This window comes from Panicum hallii, chromosome 9 (assembly GCF_002211085.1).
Source record: "Panicum hallii strain FIL2 chromosome 9, PHallii_v3.1, whole genome shotgun sequence".
Classification (NCBI taxonomy): Eukaryota; Viridiplantae; Streptophyta; class Magnoliopsida; order Poales; family Poaceae; genus Panicum; species Panicum hallii.
This window is the reverse complement of record NC_038050.1, coordinates 11,991,690-12,017,383: the sequence shown is the minus strand read 5'-3', so window position 1 is coordinate 12,017,383 and position 25,694 is coordinate 11,991,690. Positions and strand designations below refer to the sequence as shown.

Sequence of the window (25,694 nt, the reverse complement as noted above, 5' to 3'; positions counted from 1 at the left end):
TTGCTCACGCTCCTCTCTTTTCTTGAGCTTTGCTTCTCTTCTTTCTTTTCTTTCTTTTCTTCTCGTAGCATCGGTGGTGTTTCCTTCGGGAGCATCCTTGAGAGTGGTGTTGCTGGCTGTAGATAGTGACAACTCACTACTACTACCAACATACTCCATGCGAACTTCTTTTCCCTTGCCACCGATCTTCCTCGAACCTCCACCGGTCTCCATACTTCACGCGGTGAAGCGTATACGAAGCAACGCGGCTCTGATACCACTTGTAGGATCACTGGACCAGTAAAGAGGCCTAGAGGGGGGGTGAATAGGCCTGCAAAAACTCAACTCCAAATTCTTGTTAGAGGAGAGTGCGGCACTGCCGTGCCGAGTGTGGCACTGCCGTGCTCAGACAGAACACAAATTACAGAATTCAAAAACTGCTGAACCAAAAGTAGATCGAGTTAATTTCTAGGCTTCCTGCAGGTGTCAGCAACACATATATGGAACTAGAACAGGGAACACCGCAGTAGATAAATAGATCGGCCTCAAACCTTGAACAAGAACGAAACTAACCAATAAAGTAAATCAGCACGCGAGACAAGGATTTATCCCGTGGTTCGGCGTCGCCACAAAGGCTGGCCTAAGTCCACGTTGTTGAGGCTGCCACAAAAGGCTTGGGCTTCACCACAAAGGTCGGCCCTTCCTCGTTCTCAAGTCAAGAGGGTGAACTCTTGAGATGAGGGGTGATTTTACTAGCTGCAAGAGAATGTTACAGACCTTCCAAGGCTGCCACACGAAGGGGCAAGCTCAAGGGCAACGCCTAGCCGGCTAGGAGCAAGCTCCAAGAGTAATAAACCCTAGATCCGCCGGCCAAACGTGAACCAAATGCTCTTTTGAGTGGGGGAATCAGTAGATCCGCTCTCCAATCGAAGTTTGCTGCCTTTTCCCTCAAGATTTGGTGGTGGGATGTGGAGATCCGCTTGAGGGGAGAGTTGGGAGCAATGGAGGAGAGAGAGAGAAGCACTGGTTCTGTTTTCTGCGAATATGAACGTTGGGAAGCACTATTTTGAGGTCTGTAACCGTTGGGGAATTTATACCCCTCTGGTCCCAGCGGTACATTAAGTGCAGCACTGCCGCACCAAGGCGCGGCACTGCCGCACCCATCAAAACAACTCTGCTGGATGTGAAATTTTGCTGGCTGTTTTGGTTGAGTACGAGGATGTGGTTTTCAGGATTTGAGCATTTGGTTCAACAGTTGGACAGTTGATCTTGGATCCCTCTTTATAGTACGGCTTTCCTTAAACTCAATATTCAAAATATAAAATAAATTAATCCTTCATGAGTCAAGATAGCCATCATATCAATTTGGGGAATCCTCCAACCTGTACATCATCCTCTTTTTAAATTTCCTGCATATCATCTCGATGAATCTCATTAGTTCCCTAATTAGGTGGTCATCAACACCAAAACCCACAAAGAGCTTGATTGCACTTACAGATCATTACAATGGGTATCTCATGATGTTGCAGTAGACTTCTTTCGATATTTGGGGAATGTTGCACAAAACATGCATTCGATGTTGCGGTGGGAATTTTTTTCCTCAGAATACGATATTTATATTGAATTATTTTTTTCATATTTTTTCAATGTTGCAAACTTACATTTTCTATATTTATGATGTTTTGTTTTGATGTTGCAACAGACGTCTAGGCGCTAGCAAACCTATTTTTTCTATCCTATTTTTTTTAGCAGTAGCAGTACATACATGTCTCTTCGAGAATCGAGAGGAAAAGGATGCTCAGATGGTAGCGACGCTACCGTGAGCCACTACCTCGGCGAGAGAGCACCTCTAACAATGGACCATGTCGCCGGCTGACATTGCTAATCTGGAGCTAAAAGCATATTCAGCAGATTACTCATCTCTTATATTCTATATATATTTTCTTTCCACCACCAATAATAATTTTTATATTTTTAATAGCTAATGCTATAGCAGATTACTCAATGTACAAGGTGGAGGGAGGAATCCTTTATATTTGAGCAAGAGAAAGGTGTGTTTTGGCGATCACCAAAATTTTTTTGGTATTGATAATAAAATTCGTAATATGCTGGAGCACTACAAATTACCAAAAGAACAATTTTTTAGTATTGAGGAGAGAGATGAGTAATCTGCTGGAGATGCTCTAAGAGAATACTCTATCCATTTCTAATTGTAGATGGTTTGCTAAAACAATCCACAATTTGAAACGGATGGAATAGGAAATAGTGGAAGTGCTTTTGCAAGCGTTTGTCTTGTACGAGTCCCAATGGCGCTCGCTCGACCAGGGTCTTTATGTCTATGCGTCATCCAATTCTTAGCTCCGGCACGGATGAAGCGTCAGGGTTGTATATCGCTTGCGCTACAATAGCACGAGCCATCGCTTGAAGCATCACCGAGAGGTATTCAATCTATCTTCGATTTCGCAGCCCACAACAACCTTCTTCCTCCTCTCGTGCCGCACCTTCTTCCTCCTTTGCTCATCTTTCTCCGCTCGCTGCCGTATTAGGGTTCCGGTTCTAGGCTTCCGGTTGCCAGGGTTGGGCTGTCTCCGGCGTGCCCGGCCATAGAGGGAGGTCGCGGCGGTATGGTAGCGGGCGGCGGTGGCGAGTTGTGGGCGGGGCGGCGGACGCTGCCGGTCGTGGATCGTGGAGGGAGGATATTCGGTAGGCGGAGGGGGGGGGAGGGCACGGCGAGCTCCCGCCGCTTGACGGAGCTAGGTTAGAATGGTGGGAGTTGGTGGCGGCGAATTCGATGGGGAGCCGTCGGAGACGGTGTTTGAAGGTGGCGTAGGGACGAGCAACTCCAGCGGTGGCAGTGTCGGCGGCGGCGAATCCAGCGGCAGAGGTATATGGCGGCGCCGGGGCGAGCGGAGTCCACGGCCTCCTACTTCCGGGCAGCCTCTGAGTGAAAAAGAAAGGATATCTTTCAATTTCACTTTGCAGTATCAGGAAAAGCACTTAAGCCCAGAGGAGCGGACGCTGGCTGGGAGCGCAGGTAGAGCGAGGAGGAAAAAGAAATTCGTTGCGTCGCTCTAAGGCAGCTTGTGGGTCGGTTCAGACGATGGACCCAAGTTCATCACCTCAAGTGATGTATAAGGTGCTGTTTGGATCCAAGGGCAAATGGCAAAAGGGCAAATGGTAAAATTTTTGCTCCTGTCACATCAGATGTTTGAACGCTAATTAGAAGTATTAAATATAGTTTAATTAAAAAACTAATTACATAGATGAGGACTAAATGACGAGACGAATCTATTAAGCCTAATTAATCCATAATTAGCAAAATTACGGTAGCATTTGCCCTTTTGCACTTTGGGGTGTTTGGATCCAAAAGTGCAAAAAAAGTGTAAAAGAGCAAAAGTTTTGCACTTTCTCTTTCTCTTTCCATTGGATTCGAACAGGCCCTAAATCACTCCCGGGATGAAGTGCAATTGCTCTCGCGACTCGCGTGACCGCGTGGGCCGTGTTTTTCTTTCACACCTCTCAGAAGGCACGGACAAAATACCAAGGATCCAGGCTAGAACAAGGCCCATTCCTCTATGCACCCTCCTCTCGAACTTTTTTTAAAAAAGGGTTTAAAAAAATAAAATTCGAAAAAGGGGTGGCAGTTCGGAAAAATTTGAAAAATGGGTGCCTCCCGCCCGATCATCGGGCGGGAGGCGTGGGGCCGGGGACATCCCGCCCAACCAGAGGGCGGGATGCTTCAAAAGCTTTTTGCAGGCCCCTCCCGAGGGCCCCTTCGCGAATAAGAAAGTTTCTTATTCGCGAAGGGGTCCCTGAGGCAGCAACCCGCCCGGCCAGAGGGCGGGAGGCATCCCGCCTGGTCAGTGGGCGGGATGTGGAGAGCCATTTTTTTATTATTTTCCTTTGGAATTTATGATTTACAATCTATCTGAAATTCAGACTGTTTTCAAATGCAATATTGATTCGCCATACTCTTTTGTGTACATATAAAATTTTAATTCAATTTTACGAAGAAGATTGCTCTATCTAAAATTCGTGTGAAGATGGTTAAACGATAACGTTTTGGAACGTAGAATCCGAATATTACGACAGTACGATAGATCAACCGATTAAAAAGAAAATAGTATCATACAAAAACAGTTCAAATATAAAAAGTTCACCAAATCAGAAGTATCTACTCCGCATGTCCCGGACCTCGCGCTCTCTTGGCCCTCCCGCCCCTAGTCCTAGGCCGTCGGCGTATGTGGTTCTCCGAGTACGTAAATGCATCTGGAGCACGGTGAGGACGAGGCGGAGGAGGTGCTGGCGTGAACGGGTCATCCTGGGACTGTGCACCTGGAGCGTCATACATTTGAAATTCAACATTGCTTTATGATAACGAATATATAAGTACAACAGTAAATTAAAGAGCTTAAAAGAACTTACCCGTCGATCGGTCCAAAACGAACCCATCGTGGGGCTATCCTCGTCCCACATCCCGTACATCTCGGGTGGATAAGGCTCCTCGCTGATTAGGGGACGTGCTATGGCGAATCGCTCGTACGACCATAGCTGCAGCAGAAGTGGGCAGCCTGTGATGACGGCAGTCCTCTCCGTCTTCAAACAGGCCTGGCAAAGACCTCGGTACGTCGCAGCAAGCACTGCCGATCCCCAGCTCCACCCAGGTACCTGGCCCGGCTCCGCATCCGCAATTGCGCGCGCGTATTGCATGAGCACCTTGTCCACGTAATTGCCGGTAGAGTTGCAGAAAAGAGTCCAGCCGAACAACCATAACAGATACGCCTCCAGGTATCGTGACACCTCGTACTGCCCAGCCAGAGGGTGCAGATCCTGAGCCTGTAATATATTTGTTCAAAACTTAGAGGTACTCACATATGATTCAATTAAATTAAATAAAAAATAACTGGACGTACCCTAAATTGTATTACCCAACTCTTGCCGGGGCCGGGCAAATCAGGTACGTTCACAACAAGTGGCGGGTTCGCTGGACCAAACCGCTCCTGCAGCTCCGCCCTCCAGAAAGGTGGCACGGCAACCGGACCAACAGCTTCATCCGCAATGGGAAGCCCGAGCAGGTACGACACGTCCTGCAACGTGGGGGCCATCTCCCCGCACAGCTTCTTCGCGCCACCGTCTTGGCCGTCGCCGGCCTGAAGCATACGTGCGAGTGGCAGCAAACCAGCCTCACGTAACCTGTATATTTTGCATTGTGGTTACAATTATCTTACACGCTATACATTAGTTTCGTAAAAAAATATAAAGTATCACCTGTCAAGCCAGCGGTCGTCCAGGTGCAACAACTCCTTTGCTACACGAGGGCGCAACTCGTGAAGCTCCTGCCCCTCCACCGCAGCCAGGTACGACCTGTGCCGTTCATCGATGTGCGCGTCAAGGAGCTCTGGTGTCTGCACCATATCTACATGAAAAATATAAGTACCGTAAGACACATTCCTACAAACAATTGAAAATACTAAAAACTATTTATAATAGAAATAACCTAACAAATATTTGTAAAAGCTATTCAAAATACTGAAACCTATTCGAAATATAACTACCCTAAAAAATATATCTAAAAACTACTGCAATTATAAAAACTATTCAAAATATAACTACCCTAAGAAATATATCTAAAAACAATTGAAGATACTAAAAACTATTTATAACAGAACTACCTTACGAAATATTTCTAAAAACTATTCAAAATACTGAAACCTATTCGAAATATAACTACCCTAAGAAATATATCTAAAAACTACTGCAATTATAAAAACTATTCAAAATATAACTACCCTAAGAAATATATCTAAAAACTAGTGCAATTATAAAAACTATTCAAAATATAACTACCCTAAGAAATATATCTAAAAACAATTGAAAATACTAAAAACTATTTATTACAGAACTAGCTTAAGAAATATTTCTAAAAGCTATTAAAAATACTGAATTCTACGTATAACTACTCTAACAAATATTCATAAAAAATAATTAATAATTATACGATTATAATACCTCCAAACCGACGTGTGGACAGGGCTTCGCCGCTTCCTCTCCTCTCCTCCTCTCCTCTCCTCTCCTCTTTTTTCTTTTTTGTTGATTTTTGATGAATTTTATGAGAATTAGGGGGTGGGGGGGGGCTTAAATAGGTGGTGGGGAGACATCCCGCCCGTTGGAAGGGCAGGTTGCCCCTCCCGGCGACCTCCTGCCCGTTGGGGGGGCGGGATGCCCCTCGTCAGAACGTCCCGCCCGCTGGGCGGGCGGGATGTCCCTCGGGGGGAGCTCCGGCCCGTTGCAACGGCTGGTGGCCCAGAACGTCCCGCCCGTTGGGCGGGCGCGAGGTCCCTCGGAAGACCCCCCGCCCGTTGGAACGGCGGGATGTTGGCTATTTTCGCGAAGAGGCCCCTGCGAAGAGGTTTTCCTCCCCCCGCCGGCCCCCCGCCCGTTGGGTGGGCGGCAACTCTCATCCCGCCCTTTCATTGGGCGGGAGGCCCCCATTTTTCGAAATATTCCAATCCGGCACCCCTTTTTCAAATTTTAATTTCTTTTTAACCCTTTCTTAAAAAAAATTCCTCTCTCGGCTTGAGACGAAACGGCAACGCCCGAGCCCAAAACAATAGATGGGCCAGTCCATCAAGGAGAGCTGTTCGTCTTCGACTTCCTCGTATTCCGTCCACCTCAGCGATCTCATCCAAAGCACAAACCCAACAACTGCCACTCCACTGCCATACTTCCGTGTCTTCCCGGCCTTCTCCTCCCCCCACTTCTCCAAATTCCCAAGCGCCCAGCACCTCGAGCTACCGAGCAGGAGAGCAATGCACCGGGCCATCCGCGCGGCGGCGGCCGCCGCCGGGCGAGCGCTTTCGCCGGCCAGGGCATCGCCCTCTCCACCCCGCGCGCCTGGCTGGGGCGCGACCCGGTGGCTCTGCAGCGGCCGGGAGGCGCTGAGCTACGACGTGGTGATCGTGGGCGCCGGGCCCGCGGGGCTCGCCGCGGCGATCCGGCTCAAGCAGCTCTGCCGCGCCGCCGACGCCGACCTCTCCGTCTGCGTCCTCGAGAAGGGCTCCGAAGTCGGTATGCCGGCTCTCACGCTTCCCCTTCTTACTTCGGGAGCAGCGATGTGCTCTTCCTTTGTCTGATTTGGGAAATTTCCTGGTTGCGCCGCAGGTGCTCATGTGCTGTCGGGGAACGTGTTCGAGCCCCGGGCGTTGGACGAGCTGATTCCCAAATGGAGGCAAGAGGATGTACGCATTTCTGTCCTCTGAACAATGATGAATTTTAACTTTATTTTCCGTGTATTTAGCGACGAAGTGTGACTGTGATGATGCGGTTGATTCACTTCATACTTGACTTAGATTCATTCAACCGATCACGACTATTTTTTTGGCTACTTTTCAGTTCAAGTATACAACAACCCTAATTGCTGGTCATATGGATAATACTTATGATGTGATAAGAAATCCGAACATTCTGAGAATTTCAAATTGTCAGATGGAGGACATTTTGTTGGATATATGTGTTGCTTTATATGCTGTTTTCCTTGAGCTATTTTCTTGTTGGGAATGCAGATCGGAATAGTGTAGAATTTGTAGATTTGTGAAGCACATGCTGGTTTTTTATGCGGTTATGTTGCGTTTGACAGGCCCCAATCAGAGTTCCTGTCTCTTCTGACAAGTTCTGGCTGTTAACAAAGAACCAAGCATGGACACTTCCATCTCCATTTGACAACAAAGGAAACTACGTGATCAGGTGCCAACATTTTTATGTGTTCAATGTTCATCATCTAAATCCACGCCTTCTGAAGAAATTAGATGTTCCTCCTATTCTGGAGGATCAGGCTTTCCTGACAAATTTACTTATGTCCAGCTTGAGCCAATTGGTGCGATGGATGGCCACAAAAGCTGAGGAGTTAGGTGTTGAAGTATATCCAGGTTTTGCTGCTAGTGAGGTACCATCATTCTTCATTGTAGAAACTCATATGTGGAAGGACTAATATCTGTTTGAATTCTTTTCTAACAGATCATTTATGATGAAAATCAAATAGTTACAGGCGTCGCAACCAATGATGTTGGTATTGCTAAGGATGGAACCAAAAGGGAAACATTCCAACCTGGTGTAGAACTAAGAGGCAAGTAACTTGCCTTCCATACAGATAACTAATTCAGGGATAAACATCTGGCCATGCAAATATATGCTATAATGCTGAGTGGTGAGTGCATATAGAGTTAATCAGTGGTCTTTTTTTTTCTTGTTTAGAATTTGGATAGACGGGTAATGTTCATTCTTTTTTACTTCTATAAATTTCATAACTTCCTTTTCTGTTCTTTTTGTTCCACTCACGTATCTATTCTCATTCTCAGCTACTTAGAAATGCAGGGCGAATAACGCTGCTTGCTGAGGGTTGTCGAGGTTCATTATCAGAGGTAAGCATGTGGAATGCTAGTTTCACAAATCTATTATTTGAAATATTTATTTTTTTATGATTGCAGTTTGATGCTAAAGCCTAAACATATTTCAGAAAATAATTAGGAATCACAAGCTCAGAGAAAGTGGGCAAGGGCAGCATCAGACATATGCTCTTGGAATTAAGGAGGTATTTAATATCCATTATACCACTTCCAGTTTCCAAATGCCTTGTTCTTAATTTTGGTGGAACTAACTTTATGCCTCATAATGAACACATGATCCATGATCGTCTGCATGAATTATGCCACTTCATGCGTATTGTTGCAAGAATATGGCATATGTGTTGTAGGAATGTTGTGTTAATCTAACTATGATGATCTATATTTATGTTATTTTTACAAACCTTTTTTTCATTTTACCGTGTCAATGTTGTTTTTAGGAATTGCATTGTTCCATTTGTATTTTAGTTTTTGGATTGTGACTTATGAGCTCTCTCTTTCAAAGCTTTCACATGCTTTCCCCCTAACTACTTGTAAATGAGTTAGTAATGCCACTCAGAACTAAGTGGATTCTATTCTTTAGGTTTGGGAGATTGAAGAAGGAAAGCATGAGCCAGGTTCTGTTATTCATACTGTTGGATGGCCATTGGACACGAAAACATATGGAGGATCATTCCTATACCACCTTGATGATCAACAGGTAACTCTTCTGTTAGACATGCAAATTGGCACTTGATGTATTCTGTCATTCTGTCATATGAGTATAGATGTAATATTCTGTCCTCATGTTTTGCTTTCTCTGATAATGGAGAAAATGCACGAAATGCTAAGTTGTAGGTTGCATTTGGCACAAATTATAAGCAACTTTAACACTGTTTCCCCACTGCTCATACTTAGTGAAGTGTGCTACTTAGCAGAAACCGGGACAAGAAAAAAAAATTGGTTCATTCATGCTCAAAAGAAGTCTTAAAATCATCAATTAACCACTTATCACATTGGACTTCAGGTGCTGTTTGGTTAAAAAATTGTAACCCAAACGTAAACGGAATGGGATTGCACGGTAAATGGTTACAGAATAAATAATCCTCTGTTTTGTTTGGTTCGAGTAGACAAAAGAGCTCTGTAACTAAATCTGGACAAGGTCACCATCATGCATATATGCTTGCATGCCCAGGGGCTGCCCCAAGGCAGTGCAGGCTGCAGCAGCCGCTCTTCAGTCTTCACCATGAAGGGGCATATATACTTGCATGTGCGAGGCCTCGACCTCCTCCGCAAGTCCAATCCAAACGTTATGACGCTACGATACGGAATATTTCGAGCATTATCGGCTTTGTACAACATCGTTATCGCATCCCGCAACATCCGCACGCAAACCAACCACCAACTAACGTAATCAGTTTGTGGTGTAATTGGATCACACCCTAAAATGGCCGAACCAAACACCATCTTAGTTGCAGGCTGGATAGCTAGATATGGGGTTCTTTTCATGACTTCCTGCAATATTTACTTAGATATTTAGATTACTGATGGCTAAGTAGTAAGCGATTGTACTCAATGTATTATCTGCTCTCACTTTTTTTTTCAGCTAGCAATTGGTCTGGTTGTTGCATTGAATTATCAAAATCCTTTCCTGAGTCCGTATGATGAATTCCAGGTACGTGGTTTTCTTTTTAGATGCATTTTAATGCGAAATACGTTAGATGGGTGGTTTAGAAGACAAACATTTTTGTGAAATTTAACAAACAAAAAGGACCTTTGTTTCTCTAAATATTCTGTGACCATATTTCAGAAATTCAAGCAGCACCCTGCTGTCAGAAAACTTTTGGAAGGTGGAACAGCTATTCAGTATGGTGCTCGCACTCTGAATGAAGGCGGTTTCCAGGTAAGCTGACATTTGAAACGACATGCAATTTTGTAGCAAATAGACAGATGTATAAAATTTATAATTTATGCATATTGAGCATTCTGTTAGTTTATTTCATTTCAATCATTGCACATGGCATCACATAATTTCACCTCATATAATTGGTTAACTACACACTATGACCTTTGTGAGCTGAAGTACTGCTCTCGTAGTCATTCATTGTGCTGCTATTTCTATACATTGTGATTTGCAACATTTTTTTCCCAGCATTTTATTTCTGTTACCTGTAGCAACTTTATATTTTTGTGTTTGGCAATTGTACTGATAGGACAGACACTGATGAAGTTAATGTAAAATTTCAGTCAATACCATATCCAGTTTTCCCTGGAGGTGCAATTATTGGATGCTCTGCAGGATTTCTAAATGTTCCCAAAATAAAAGGAACTCATACGGCTATGAAATCAGGTATCTTGTTACAGAAATGTTCAGTTTGTTTGGAATTTATCTAGATTTGTGGGTTACTTAATTGTCAGCTCTGTTGGTGCAATTGCTACCCAGCTTCATGGTTGATGTTATATCTGTGCATGTTGCTCTATGTATTTTGCTTTGACATCCTATTTCAGCACTCATTCCTTTTGCTTTACTAATTTCGTTGCCGAATTATGTGCATTAGTACTAATTTTATCGTACGTTGATAACACTTGTACTAAAGTGAGGGGTGTGTAAAAAAGGTATGCTTGCGGCGGAAGCGACTTTCAAGGCTCTCATTGAAGGATCTTCCATGGAACTGTACTGGGAGAATCTCAAGAAGTCATGGATATGGGAAGAGCTTCATAAAGCTAGGAATTATAGACCAGTATGTGATTATTTTATCAATTTCCGAAACAAACCTTATCTTTGCTGTCTGGTTAAATAGTCCCATAAGCTGACATAGTTAACGAAAGAGGCAGGTTCTGCATTTCCTTTAAACAGTAAGTTGAACACATATTTATTATTGTTTTTCCCAGGCATTTGAATACGGATTTGTTCCAGGTATGGCTTTGTCTGCACTGGAACGGTGAGTTTCCTATTCAAGAAATTATCTGATCTTAGTTATGTAAATATTCTATTTGCTGACTTATGGTAATCTGTTAACTTTTAGCTACATATTCAAAGGAAAGTCACCTTATACATTCAAGCATGGGAAACCCGACCATGAAGCAACAGATGTAAGTGTGCAGCACTACTGTTACTGTTCCTGCTGATTGGTTTGTAAAAAACCATGCTAATGCACAGCATTTTCTTTTTCTTTTTTTCACCATTGAGATTGACAGAAGATTTCCTTGTGCACAGGCAGCCAATCTGCACGCACCTATTCAATATCCTAAACCAGATGGACAGATAACCTTCGATGTTCCAACTTCTTTATACAGGTATGCCTGCAGCAAGAATGAAGAAAGCCTTTTATCTTCTCCTTATCTGCACCTGTTAACTATTGCTTTGCTATTCTTTGGTTCAGGAGTACGCCAAATGTCTTAGATGTATTTAGACATGGCTTAGAATTGATTACACAAATCTGTATCACCCTAATATTTACTAATGGATTATTAATGTTAAGTTGTTTTTTAGACTTTTGAACCTTAAGAGGCGTTTGAATGAATGTATTTTGAAGGTGTATATTGTACTCATTACAAGTTTGAAGTAGAGTAGCCACTAGAAATGTGCCTACTAAATATATATTCATTCTATACACTAATCGACCATCATTCCTTTGGTACAGGAGCAATACGAACCATGAGCATGATCAGCCTCCTCATCTCCGCTTGAGGGATCCTATGGTACCCGAAAAAGTAAATCTTCCGGTGTATGCTGGACCAGAATCACGTTATTGTCCAGCCCGGGTTTACGAGTATGTTGTTTAGCCATGCCTTGTTGAAATTCTTACGGTCCCTAGCCGCATCGGCGATGATAAAAGTGCTCGGTGCACAGAAAATCCTCTTCTGATCACTATTGGCCATCGCTGTTTTCATGCAGATACGTCTCCGACGAGAAAGGTGATCCAAAGCTTCACATAAACGCACAGAACTGTCTTCATTGCAAGGTAAACTGTTTCCACTTGTAGTTCGGGGACTTTGCATTCCCCTAGATACGTGCTTGAGTTGCATTCAAGAATTCCTATGTGTTCTATATCTGAAATGTAAATCCAGTGGCAGGGAATCGTGATTTATCTCCACTCCTTCACTTGACTGTAGGCAGAATGGATTTATCTTCCCAATGCCCATGATCTGCATATTCGAGAAAAAAAACTATGCATAAATTGACAGGCATCGCTAGGATATCTCATGAATCAGCGCACAATATTTCTTCTTGATCGATTAATTCCCATTGTGTTTGGCGCGATCTTAATCACAACGAAGTTCGAACTTCTTAGGCTTGCCTGCCTCGCCTCTTTTCTGTATCTGGCTATCTGCTTTCATCCTCTGCTCCTCCTCCGAACGTGAATGACTTGTTGGCTGCATCTGCAGGCGTGCGACATCAAAGATCCAAAGCAAAACATCGAGTGGACTGTTCCAGAAGGCGGAGGCGGCCCTGGTTATACTGTGATGTAGATATCAACTATCAAGGAAGCTGTGACGCAATGCCCTGAAAACAATTGTAGTTCATTCAGCACGAACCCGAGGCATTTCCAGCCGACATGAGAGGTGGAAGCTGCATCATGTAGCTAGTACAATAAGCAGGTTCACTAGCGGCACGCACTGAACAGAATGTTCCTAGAGCTTGGTACTGGACGCTGATCAGGATGCAGTGCAGCCAGCTAACGTCCTCTCACGGTACTGGAAAAGAAGGCTTCGTGCATAGTAGCAGTAGTTCATTTATGTAAATGAATCGATGATGAATGCTTAACGTGCGCACGCAATCCTATTATCCGTGTGGGCGTAATACTATCGGTCTATCGTGCATCCCATGGAGCTATCGGCTCCACGACGCTGCTCTCGCGTTGTTTGTAGCAATGGCGCGATGGCACTTCTGCTGATAGCGAGCATCTGACGACATGGATTGGGTAATAACAACAAGAGAATATCTCTACTGATTATTCAACTATTTTCAGGTAACATTCCCGGCACCACATTCAGAAACGTACAGCGCCTGAAGATCTTCACCGTAGGAGATCCCATCTCCTGAATAAAAGCGCACAATTCCAATCGCCGCAATGCAAAACAATGGAAGATTGGCACCACGATGTACACAGCCAAAAATCAGCATGGTGGTGGATTGCAGAGTGGGAGCGGGACACCAGATCCTGTTTGTTTCATTTCAGCAATGCAGAGGAAGAAAGGGATCATATTCCCCCCATGGCTTACCAAATTTCCCAGCGCCAGATTGACATTCCTTACCAAGGAGGCGGGGTTCAACGTCATCAGAAACAGCACCACCAGAATCAATGAACAGATCATATCATTGTCGGGGCAATGCTGAAAAAATACGATTGTTATTCCTTAACGATGAGCAGTCATAGAACCGACCAATTGCAGCAACACAGAAGCTACATATACTACCATCAATTTACTCATAGCCTACCCATCCAATCCTAATCTCCCGACATATCAGTATCAACAGATCAGATCCACGAAATAAACTACATTGGCGCGTGAAATGAATAGAATGTCGAGGAGAAAAAGAACGAGATTTCTGCAGCACAAAACGAACCAATCTAATGCAGTATGACCAACCGGTCGATCAATTCCCCTCCTTGTTCTTGCCCTCCTCCTTGGCGTCCTTGTCCTCGAGGAGCTTGAGCTTCTCCTTCTCGGCCCTGAGCTCCTCGGCCTCCTTGATCCAGAGGTCGGCGAACTCGCAGTCCCTGTACCGCTCGAACCACGGCCCGCCGCAGGTGTAGTGTATGGCCCTGGGCCGCGTGTCCGGGTCGGCGGGGTCGACCCTGTTGTGGCCGACGAGGAAGTTCCAGACGAAGGGCACCTCCCCGATCTCGTCGTCGTCGAGCCAGGCGAAGCGGTGGAGGAAGGCGCCGGTCTGGGTGCTGACGGCGTCGGGCGTGAGCGCGGCGACGTTCTTGGGGTGGGCGCAGTTGTAGAGCACCATGGAGGACCAGTTCTTGCGCGGGTACACCGTCTGGATGGCGCCGTCCATCTTGGTGGCCTCGGCGGGCTTGTACTCGTGCTTGACGCAGGCGATGGCGAGGCGGGCCGCGTCGGCGCCCGGCGGGGCGGCGGCTGCGAGGAGCCCCGCGACGTCGGCGAGGTAGAGGAAGTCGCAGTCGACGAAGAGCGCCCAGCCGCGGTAGCCCGCGAGGTAGGGGGTGAGGAAGCGCGTGAAGGAGAACTCGGTGCTCTCGGTTGGCCCGCGCGTCCGCCAGTAGAGCCCCGCGGCGCGGAGGTCCGGCTGCCGGACGGGGCGCACGTCGAGCGGGATCGAGGCGTGCCGCAGCAGGCTGCGGCGGCACACCTCGTACGCCTCGTGCTCCCGCGGGTCGTACCCCACGAACACGCGGAACGGCTCCCCCGCCGGCGGCAGCAGCGGCGATGGCGCCGGTGTCGGCGACACCGTCATGGTCGGTTCGGGCGGGCGGACGGATCAGGGGCGGCGGAATGGGATGGGATGGGACGGAACGGACGCTGCGGTGCCGGGCTTTAATGGCCGGGGACCGGAGATTGGGAGGTGGGGCTCGAGCTAAAGATGGCGAGGGGCGTGAGGGATTTCTGCCACCGCGGGATGGAAAAGGATCGAATCGATCTGCCGTGCCGCGGGCTGGTTCCGGTGGGCACTCTCGCTCTCGCCTCCTAAAAATAAGGCGTCCGCCCACATGGGTCAATGACGCGCGGAGCTAGGGAGGGGTCGGGGTCCAACCGCGGGCCCGGGGGTCAGCGACGCGCGGGCGCGGGGGTGGCGGTGCGAGGGCAGCGGTGGCGGGTCTCGCGCTGGCATGGCGACGCCTATGCAATCCAGCTGCGGCCTGCGGCCTGCGGCGGAGATGTCGGTGGTGTGGGAGCGGCGGGGCTGTGTGCGGGCGGCCGCCGTGGGATTTCCCCCGGGGATGGATGGGATGTGGATTGGGTTGGGTGCGCGCCGCACGGGGCGGGAACGCGGCGCCGCGTGGGATCCTGGGGCTGGCGCGTCGCTGGACGCGCTGCGCCCTGCGCCCTGCGCCTGTGGCTGCGCGGCTGGACGGGCCATGTGCTTCGGGGGAGGCAGCGTTCCGTGCCTGCTCGTGTCGCCGCCGCCGGAATGCCCCGCTGTTTCCATCCAAGTGGTCAATGTGAAGGGAAGACCACGTTGTGACTAACGTGGGCCATGGCCCCTCCCTGGCCCAACATTTTCTGTGAAATCTACCACCACTCTCGTTGTTCCCCTAGTTTAGGCTACATCTTGGTTCTTGGGACGCCCGCTTTCGGCCTAGAGGAAACTAGGAACGCATTTCTATTTCGGCCTCTCCGGTCCATGCCACTCATTCACCACCAGGCCGCTGGCCAGGCCTTTTCTCGTCTACTTCACCCGCACGAAAAGGGCCCCGACTCCTCCGCGCCATCTCCCGGCTCGCTCGGCTCGCAAGCCCCGAGGCCCTCTCGGACGCACGTCCTCTTTGCCGGGCTGTCCTCGCCTCCGACCTGGACTCAAACTCAAAACACACCCACGGCCTAGCCTATAAAAGCAAAGACACCCGCGCCGCCTTCTTCCTCCTTCCACCTTCGTGGCCTCGTAACCAACAGCCCAAACGAATCCAAACCAACGCCGCCGCACGCCCAACCGACCAAACCCCCTCTCGCCAAGCATAAAACCCGGCCCCGTTCGAACCGTTTGCCTCCAAGCTCCGATCCCCGCGACCCACGGCGTCGAGCCATGGCTTCCGCGGCGGGCGCGGAGCCGACGGTGCTGGGGATGGGGCTCCGCAGCGGGAGCGGCGCGTGGGGCGCCGGAGGAGGGCGAGCCGCGGCGTCGGCGATGGACGCGGCGGTGGATCTCGCCGTGCACCCGTCCGGCCTCGTCCCCACCCTCCAGTGAGTCCCGAGACCACCCCGGCGTTAGAATTGCGGTGACGAATTCGAAACATCGGGGGGCGGTGAACTTGGACGTGGTGGGCTTCGATTTGGTGGGGTTTGTGGATGATGGGGCCTTGGGGACGGGGTTTGCGAATGATCGCGCGCCGGCTCTGGGTTTTGATCTGTTACGGTTTGCACTGGGAGGGGGAGTCGGTTTGGCCTGAGCGGTTGGCGTTTGCGTGGATTGGGAACGGATTCAGGGCGTTGCATTGTGGGAAGGGTTTATGACCAGGATTCTTCCTGGTTTCCTTGCTCGATAATCTGAACCGAATTCGACTGAACCTTTTGCTCCAAATTTGGCCACGTTTTTACAAAGTGCTTGAGCTTAATCTTGGGATCACATATCTAGTCAGGTAGTCTGAATTGGGAACCGTGATCTCCCTGGGGTATGGGAAATCTGCATGTCCAGTTTGATGCTGCACATGCGTATGGAGAACCAAAGTTTGCTGAACTTGCACCAAAACGAACTACACATACCATGGTTATGTTCTGGTCGTTCAATTGCTGCTGCTCTGTGATAGATTTTTCTTGATTTAATTTGAAAGGGTCGATAGGTGATTGCTGCTTTCCTGCCCAATTTCGAGTGGAGTTCTAACCAGCCTCTTGTTTGATGTCTCAGGAACATTGTCTCCACAGTCAATTTGGACTGCCAGTTGGATCTGCAACAAATAGCCAACAGCGCTCGTAACGCAGAGTACAACCCAAAGGTATAATCGGTGCTGCCTAAGCTCTATGTTTACTTTGGACATTACCATGGAACCAAAGATTACATTCGTTTATCAACTGGAGTCTCACCTTAACCTTGATACTGTTTTGACAGCGTTTTTCTGCGGTTATCATGAGGATAAGGGATCCGAAGACAACGGCACTGGTATTTGCTTCAGGGAAGATGGTTTGCACAGGAGCAAAGAGCGAAGAGCACTCAAGGCTGGCTGCGAGGAAGGTAAGATCAAATTGTCGCATTGTTTCGCCGTTCCGTATGGATCCTGATTTCGGTATTTTGCTGAATTTGGCTATGTAACTAATATGTATCTGACGTTTAATGTTATTCTCTATTGCAGTACGCGCGAATTGTCCAAAAGCTCGGCTTCCCAGCTCGTTTCAAGGTAATGCTTGTGCCATTTTGGTTCGTTCGAGAAGGAAAAGGTTTCCTGATCTCTCACCTTGACTCAATCGGTTCTGGTGCCATGCAGGATTTCAAGATCCAGAATATAGTTGGGTCATGTGACGTCAAATTTCCCATTCGTCTGGAGGGCCTTGCTCTGGCCAGTGGAATGTTTGCCAATGTAAGGCTACGGTTGCGCGATTAGCAACATCTGGAGCTTGGTTCTTGATTCCTTCAGTTCAAAACTTGTGTGCCTTATTACTGCCTTGACGAATCATTCACCTTAAGCATTTACTTACCTGTTGCTCTCCTGAGGCTTGACAGTATGAGCCGGAGATCTTCCCTGGGCTGATCTACCGCATGGCGGACCCCAAGGTCGTGATCCTCGCCTTCGTCTCTGGCAAGGTCGTCCTCACCGGAGCCAAGGTGCGGGAGGATATATACAGAGCCTTTGAGAACATATACCCGATGCTCGTGCAGTTCAGGAAACGGCAGCAGTATAGGTAAACCACTAAACCCACCACTTATTGCTGCTTGCTGGCATTCCGGCTAGTCTTTTTCTTTCGTCTGTATTCTCTGGCACGAATCCCTGCTGCTCCAAACAGATAGGATGCGGTCCATCTGGCGAATGGCGCGAACCCCTCCATTCGGTATACGCTTCAGCCACTGCACAAGTGGACATTGCATGATCTGGATGGGTGCCAGCACTCGTGGACACGGCCCGCTGGCGCCTGTTTTCTTTTACGCTCTTTTTTCTTTTCTTTTCTTTTTTTGTCTTGAGGACGAGGATAGAAGGGCAGTTTGATTACGAGAACGACCATGTAAACAATCTGAGCGTCACGGCTCTCTAAAAGACATCGTGTAAACTGTTTGAAATATCATAGTATCATGAGAACGCCATGATGATTGCTTGCGAATGCGTCTTGAATCATGTTAGTATGTTTGTTGGTGCACTTCAAAGATGATCATAACTTGTAAGTTTCTCTCGATACTCCCAAGTTTAATTTCAGAGATGTCTGTTTGTGTACCAACTGCAAAACATGCAAAATACTTCGAAAAAAAAGTACGGAATAGATTTTAGAGGAAAGTAGGAAGCTGTAACGGACATATTGGACCCAGCCAGCCCGGAAATAACATTTGGGGCCATTCCACGTACGGCCTGCCATGCCGACGCCCACCACAACTAACCAGGCCAGGCCTTCCCGATGGGCCGTGCCAAGCGCGGAAGCCAAACCGCTTCACCACTGCGACCATGGCCCCCCGCCTCGTTCTGCGGCCTGCCGCCTGCTGCCGTGCCATCTGCCATCCCAACCACGCTGCCGCCTGCCGGCGCGCGCGCACTCAGGCGAGCAGCGAGCTCCAACCCCTTTGCTCGCCCACACCTTCTCGCGGCCCGATCCGGAGGGGGCCGGAAAGAGGTGAGGACCGGAGGAGAGCCCCCCCGACCTCCGCATTAGCGGCCGCCGCCGTCACGGGCGGGACTGGTAACTCCCTCACTCCCCGCTGCGTTCCGTTCCATTCCCCGACAGCTTTCGTCACGGCGCTCGCGCGGCGCTCTGGCGCGGAACGGGCTGAGTGTGTGATGCTGGCAGTCTCCGATGATTGCGCGGCGCTGATCCTGTAACCGCCTCGTGACATTCGTATCCGGCTGTGATTGTATCGCCCATCTCTGGTCATCATGCGGTTCGCCCTTTGTTGTGCCGATTGATGGATGGCTTTGGCGTAGCTTTGTTGTGGGCTCGGTTGTGCTTGGCGCGCAACAACTCTTCTGTGTGCCTGAGCTAGTAATTGGCCCTGCACTTTACAACCAGATCAGTTGTTGACCATAATTTTAGAATAACTGCAACCTGACTGTTGGTTGCCTGACCCTACATGGGTACAATGTTATAGGATGTCTTTGTAGATTGGACCCAAGGGAAATAGTATCTAAGCAGTTTATTCAAACACAGTTGGTGTCGAAACACGGTATGACACTCCACACTTTTTGTTTGTTTAGCTCGATACTTTAATTCACCTACTAACAGTATAGTGACATGAAAACTTATTTCAACTTCTCAGTCTGAGCCATATTTAGTGGTAATGTTTATTTACATGTCACATGGACTTGGGGCTAAAGGCTAATTACTGGTTAACAGTTTCTTGTCTCACTTTGGCAATTGTGCGAGCGTGCTCTGAGATCTGTACAGCTATATTCAACAGTTATAAATGCATAATATCGGTCAACAATAACTGGAATTCTACTACCGTTCATGGCTGTAATTTTTGTTTCGGTGATGACAATTTCACAATACCTTGCTGTTGTAAAAGCTTCTTCTACATTATTTGTTTCTTTTATGAATATGACAGTTGCTTTATTATCGACATATGCATGAGAGTTCAAAACAATAAACAATAACAAAATTTTGATAAATATGCAGTGGGCTTCGAGTGAGTTTTGATACATATCTTGAATGTCACAGTTTTGATAGACTATCAGATTCAGCTGTAACAAATAAGTAACATGGTAGAGCATCATCTGATCCAAATCTCATGGTATTGGCGCTAAACTTATCTAGTAGTTATGTAAGCTCTTTATTTTGAGGGAACTATGTAAGCTCTTTAGGCACTCCATGCATGTTTAATATTGGGGAAAGCATATACCGTCCAATATTTGGTGGTCAACCTGGAAAGATTCTTCAGAAAAGGTTTGTGGAAAACTAATCAAACCAGGTAGTATTTCAATCTATTTTATAGTGTGGACCCAATTATATGGATGGTGAATTACTCAAGATATATAGTGCTGGAATGTTGTTCCCATCCTCCATAATTGAACAAGCATTTGGTTTTGAGTAAAATGAGTTACCCGCTCTGTGGTTTTTATTTTCTGGCATTTGAGTTCATGTCTTGTTCTGGCATTTTGCAGCTTTTGCTTAGTATATACCTTCCTGCATATCATTTCTGCATGACTCAATAAAAGATTTTCCATAAAAAAGAACAAGGAGAATATTCCTCTAGCTTATGAGAAGTAATAATCATAAATGAGTACGTGTTCTCTGTAGTTAATGTAGAGATATGTCATTGTTTTCAATGCTTTACATAGATTTGCAAATCAGGGATAATACAATTAAGAATGATACTTAGTAGCTCTTAACATTAAGAACTCTTTCTAGGATGGTGATTAACGACATCGATGTGAGTGGATTATTATTCTATTCTTGAACAATCCTGCTGCCATCACACCCAGCTTGCACCATATCACGTCCAGCATTATTTAGGTTGGGAGTCAAATTGTTATAGGACATGTAAGGTTTGTTTCCTTCTTTTGTAAAGCAGCTTATGTAGTCTTTGGTACATAATGCAAGTTATGTCGGGTGAAGCAATGATAATTTATTTGAAGGATATACCCTTTTGACTATGATTGAAAGGGTGGGCTGTATTGTTTGATGTGACATGTGTATAACATAGGATAAGGAGGATGACTGTGGGAAACTCAAGTATAATAGTTTCTGGACTTCGATTCTTATCCAGCAAGTGGAGTGACTAGAGACCCTGTGCTTATTTGTGATCTTTTTTATACATAGCCTGGATATCCCTACTAATTCCATTAGAGCTGATTGCACATTCAACCTAATATGGTGGTGCTCACTGCTTCCAATGTTCAGCTTCTGAATGCCAAGCATATGGTACAAAACTCAGGAACACCCAATCTGTATGGAGTCAAGGCAGATAAATATAATGATCAGATACAATTATTCTCTATTACATGATGACATCTTTAAAATGATTCATTTATATTTCACCCGTTCCAATAAAAAGATCGCCTATACTTCAGTGGCTTCGTTCCAAATGTTTATTTCAGGTGAAGAATTATTAAGACTGGCATCTGCTGTTCGAGGAACTGTTTGGCTCATATCAGAACTCCGCTATATCAAATCTATTAGGTCCAACTTGGTGAGAATCTTCCTGCTCTGGGCTATGCAGTGATCATCAAAAGGTTTCCATTAATGGATATATGTGAGCCCTATAATTCTTTTCTAGCTTCTAGTTTAAATTATCACCATCAAAGTTGTGCAACTGTAAGTATGGCCTGTGAAAGTGACGCCTCAAAGGCCAACCCACTCGTATGGCTGAAAAGTTGCTAGAATTTATATGGTCATATGTTCCTATCGATGAACAGTAAGTTGCTACATTTCTATGGTATCAAGATTCTTTATCGCAGTTCCTACCCTGGTGTTCAATTCCCTTTTGAGGTCTAAGTCTAATCATGGAATTAGCTAATTAGTCACCTGGCCCGCTAATCTAAATGATTTTTTTTTTCATATCTGACTGGATGATAGAATGATACACCCATGACTGGCCTGACAATGAAAGATGGTGTAGATAGGCATCAAAGTAAATGATAATACCTGTTGCTTTCTAAAGAACTGGGACTCCACCAATATGGAATATTTATCTGCAGCATCAGCTCTGAACTTACTGAACTCAAGTCCTACATGTGGTACAGGATGCTAATTAAGGATTCCTTCATCTCGCAATTATTTGGCATTTTTGGCACGTACAATTTGGTTTAGAATTTTTGTATCCTGTAGCTGAGATCCCGTTCATAACAAGGCTAGTAAGTGCAAGCAATAATTCATTGAAGCCTCTGATTGGGTGCCCTCACAAATTTCTTTTATCATAGTAGAGATATTGCCGCACCATACCGTACTTAAAATAAAGCACTGTTTGAATACAGAAGTGCATGGTACAGAGGAACGGAGGAAGGAAGGTGGTGATAATTGTTCTGTATGGGAAGGGGGTCCCATGGCAATATTAACTATAGGGGAGGGGTGGAATGGTTGGTTACAAGGCCATGTGCAACGGGAGGGGCACGAGTGGGGAACAGGGGTTGCACGGGATAACATGGGAGCCATGTCTCTCCATGTTGGCTAGTGTGTATTTGTGTATAGCTTTCACTATTGGCTGGACTCCTCTGGCAAGGGAATAACGACCAACAACTCATAATTCTGCCACTTCAACTTTACATCTCTTACCCTTTTCCTGCCTCTATTAGCAACCAAAAGAAATGGAAGCTTTACTATTTCCTCTTTTTTCCATCTTACTTTGGCAGATCCTATTCCAATTGGAGGTCATCCTCATGGTGAACGTGGTAGAGAATTCATTCTCTAAGATCTGATCCTTTATTGAGTTTGGGTTTTTGACAAAGGGAATCAAACTGATTCCTCAAAAGCTACCTGGTAGTCAGCTTTCAGTTTCAGGTATTTGGGCAACTTGTTCTATTTCTATTTTCTACTGAACATAGATGGAGTTTCAGGGGAAGCCTTGCGTGCTATGGCTGTGGAGACAGATTGTGCATGTTGCCAGTGACTTTTAGTCATTTGCTTCAAGTTTCTGCACTGATCTAACAGAATGGATATCTGGAAGAGTAGTCTCCTAATGCCCTGGCACTTGGGTTCACTCACTGAATCATTAGGTATGCATGACAGATAACCAGAGCAGTGCACCAGAAATATTCACCTTACTCTGCCAGAAACTCAGCATATTCAGGTGATCTGGACTTCTTCTGGTTGGCACTATGACGTTTTGATCGCTTTGTGTTGCTCTGTAAGGACAACATCACGCAAGTATGTGCTTTAGGTGATGGTACCTTTAGTGAAACCCTGGGAATCTTTGCAGTAAAACCATAATAACATTGAATGGTGGCACTTTAACCCAACCGGGAGGAAGCTCACAGCTCTGATGGTCACATGGGAAGGACACCCTTATTGTTTATGGCCAAATTCTGTGATTTTGAAAGTTCAGAGGTGTCAAAGCAGCAACCACTTGGAGATCAAAGTCTATCTGTAAGTTTGGTGAATTGCTTTGGTCCAGCTTAGATATACTTGTACATCAGTGTCTGGTTAGTTCCCAGGCCAATGGTCAGCTCTGCAATTTGCTCACCAGTCGCCTAGTGGCACCAGTCTGGCACCTTCCCAATTAGCGTTGGGCGAGGTACATCAGCATTTCTATGCAAGATTGCTATCGTTGTGCTGCATCCACTGTGTCATCCTGGTTAGTGGCGCCAGATATCAGAGTATAAGCATCTACTATGCGTATAATCTGATGGCATCAGAAGACTTGTATCTGCACGCGCGTACCACTCCACACATGGCCAACCAAATTGGCCGGCTCTCCTTGATGGTGGCCGTTGAAGCATTGTTGTCAACAGTTGGTCCTAGCTTCACTTGTTGGGTAGGTGCTGCCTTGAAAGGTTAATGGAGCGCACCATGTAGCTAGCTTTGTACAACCACACAAGGCCAGGGATTATGGAGGGCCCAACAGTTGGCAAAGGTTAACATGTCGAGCCAATGACAGCTCCCGTCTCGGACAAGAACAATCTTGGAGGTTTGCTGCAACAGAAATGGTCCTCCCAGGGGCACAGCCTAAAGCCAGTGCGGTACAGACAGTCTTTTTCTCCCAAGAAAGAAGCTTCCTTTTCCTCTAATAACGCCAGCCTAATCCTCTGTTAACCCCGCGCAGCCCGGGTGAGAGGACGAGGTTGGAGGAAGGACAGGGAGGGAGGAGGGAATCTGGCTGGGCTCTGATTCGCTGGGAAGCTGTTCACAGTTCCTTCAGGCGCAAGCTCTAATTATTCGGCGAGCTTAGGAGTCACGTCTCGGCATGTGATTCGGTATCGGGGGTACGCCGAGGCTCATGGCTAACCCCTGGACTGGAGAGAGCGTGGTCCAGCGGCACACAAGCTATATGTGCTAGATTTGCGATTTCATCTTAGCAATCATGGATGGTTCTGCTTGATTAGTTACTTGCAAGCCTGAAGAGGACAAAGCCACCCAAGGTGGGGAGGGGCAAAAGAAAAAAGAAGAGATGCTTAGATGGTCTCCAGCAACACGGGACCGTGCGTGTTTGGCTGGACCATCATGGCCGTGGATCGCCGAGGCTCGCCGGCACGCAGTAGGTGCTGCATGCGCCGGTGGACCATGGTCTAGTCGCCATTCTCTCCGGCCGGCCCGGTGTGTGCAGATTAAAAAAAATGTGCCGTTTTATGACGTGGCGTGGTCAGTGAAGAGGCGAAGTTGCTACTGATTTGTGCTGTTAGGATCCGCGGTTAATTAAACTACGGTATGAAAAAATTGCTACAGAAACTGGTTGCCAGCGTTGCTTTCACTAGGTCAATGTAAACATACATGTTTGCTTGTACTACTAGATGAACTTCGGGAAAAGTCTAATTTCAACTTGTTAACTTATATGGTGGTCATCTATATTCATCATATAACCTCTCTCCTGATTTTTTGGAGCATCTTTATGGACAGTTGAAAACTCTTGAGATAGCCACAGGGATAAACTAGCCAGATGGCAGTCACCTTATCAGCAAACATGCTTAAAATTTAATCATATCGTTACGGGACTGTGTAACTACTGCTTATCTATTCCCGGTACGGTGCGTTCTGATGCTGCCATGCACGCACAAGTAATCTCAAGCCTCATCAGCAGCATGCCGCTGCTTTGTGTGACGCTGACACCACAGAACACGACACGCATAGTAGCAGCTCCCGGCGTCGGAGGGAACCTTTTTTAAATTATTTTTTCACTCCTTTTTTTCTCCACCCCTGCCCCCCACCCCCCCCCCCCCCCCCCGCTCCTTTATCTTGCTTCGGCTCCATCCAGCCCTGCTAGTGCAGTGCAAAAGCCGCATGGAATCGCCGCAACTTTTTTCCCGGGGGTCTTAAACTGTTCCGATGCCGTGTGTCAGTGCAGGCGTTAGAGAGTTTATATATATATGTATATGTATCTATATATAAATATAATAACGGATCAAAAGAAAACTGGCACATCATGGTGTCGCTGTCAGGGCGGCGTAGCGCAGGCGATTTAAGAAACCCAGGCTTGCACACTTGTCCCGCCTTGATCGATCTGATCTTATCAAAATTCCTGGGTTCGGGTCGCGGCCCAATCATTTTAACATCCACCTTTTCGTGCACTAGGGACGATGCCCTTTTTCCTCTTTACCGGTTTGTCACCCTAGGACGCATGATGCCCCCACCCGTTCGATCGTACCCTACGCCTCTTTTCCGGTGGTTTAATTTTCTGGCGCCGACATGGATGTGCATGCTGGTATGCGTGCATGTGTTGTGTTAGGTTTGATTATAGCATTTGGGGATTGCTTATACTTAACACACAAAGAAACTGTAAAGATACATACATCATATATGATTGGAGAATTGGATATAATTTTTTGTAAAAAAGAATGTAGTAAAGTTCTAAATCGGTGCATAGCCTAACATGTTAATTTAGATTTTACACCATCTTGCTAGCATTATACGACGAGGGGGATG

The 25,694-nt window shown here is 46.7% G+C and overlaps 4 protein-coding genes across 4 annotated transcripts; 3 read left to right on the top strand and 1 right to left on the bottom strand.

Moving 5' to 3' along the window:
• The first annotated feature begins 6,686 nt into the window (after positions 1 to 6,686).
• LOC112875402 (electron transfer flavoprotein-ubiquinone oxidoreductase, mitochondrial) lies at positions 6,687 to 13,163 on the top strand. The gene is made up of 18 exons (XM_025939242.1): positions 6,687 to 7,047; positions 7,141 to 7,217; positions 7,616 to 7,722; positions 7,840 to 7,921; positions 7,993 to 8,101; positions 8,350 to 8,396; positions 8,492 to 8,566; positions 8,962 to 9,078; positions 9,964 to 10,032; positions 10,168 to 10,260; positions 10,605 to 10,707; positions 10,974 to 11,098; positions 11,250 to 11,299; positions 11,384 to 11,450; positions 11,575 to 11,654; positions 12,002 to 12,130; positions 12,256 to 12,322; positions 12,747 to 13,163. The coding sequence occupies exons 1-18, from the start codon at positions 6,789 to 6,791 to the stop codon at positions 12,828 to 12,830; spliced, it is 1,740 nt and encodes a 579-aa protein (XP_025795027.1). The 5' UTR covers positions 6,687 to 6,788; the 3' UTR covers positions 12,831 to 13,163.
• Positions 13,164 to 13,502: 339 nt separating this feature from the next.
• Positions 13,503 to 15,226, bottom strand: LOC112875403 (protein CDI-like). Its single transcript, XM_025939244.1, has one exon. The coding sequence runs from the start codon at positions 14,788 to 14,790 to the stop codon at positions 13,960 to 13,962; it is 831 nt and encodes a 276-aa protein (XP_025795029.1). The 5' UTR covers positions 14,791 to 15,226; the 3' UTR covers positions 13,503 to 13,959.
• Positions 15,227 to 15,818: 592 nt separating this feature from the next.
• LOC112878131 (TATA-box-binding protein 1-like) lies at positions 15,819 to 18,282 on the top strand. The gene is made up of 7 exons (XM_025942548.1): positions 15,819 to 16,235; positions 16,897 to 16,984; positions 17,098 to 17,220; positions 17,339 to 17,383; positions 17,471 to 17,563; positions 17,707 to 17,885; positions 17,988 to 18,282. Exons 1-7 carry the CDS (start codon positions 16,078 to 16,080, stop codon positions 17,989 to 17,991), a joined length of 690 nt encoding a protein of 229 aa, XP_025798333.1. The 5' UTR covers positions 15,819 to 16,077; the 3' UTR covers positions 17,992 to 18,282.
• A 17-nt stretch (positions 18,283 to 18,299) lies between these two features.
• On the top strand, positions 18,300 to 24,571 carry LOC112878132. Its single transcript, XM_025942549.1, has 3 exons — positions 18,300 to 18,866; positions 21,221 to 21,312; positions 22,472 to 24,571. Exons 1-3 carry the CDS (start codon positions 18,635 to 18,637, stop codon positions 22,535 to 22,537), a joined length of 390 nt encoding a protein of 129 aa, XP_025798334.1. The 5' UTR covers positions 18,300 to 18,634; the 3' UTR covers positions 22,538 to 24,571.
• The last annotated feature ends 1,123 nt before the right edge of the window (positions 24,572 to 25,694 follow it).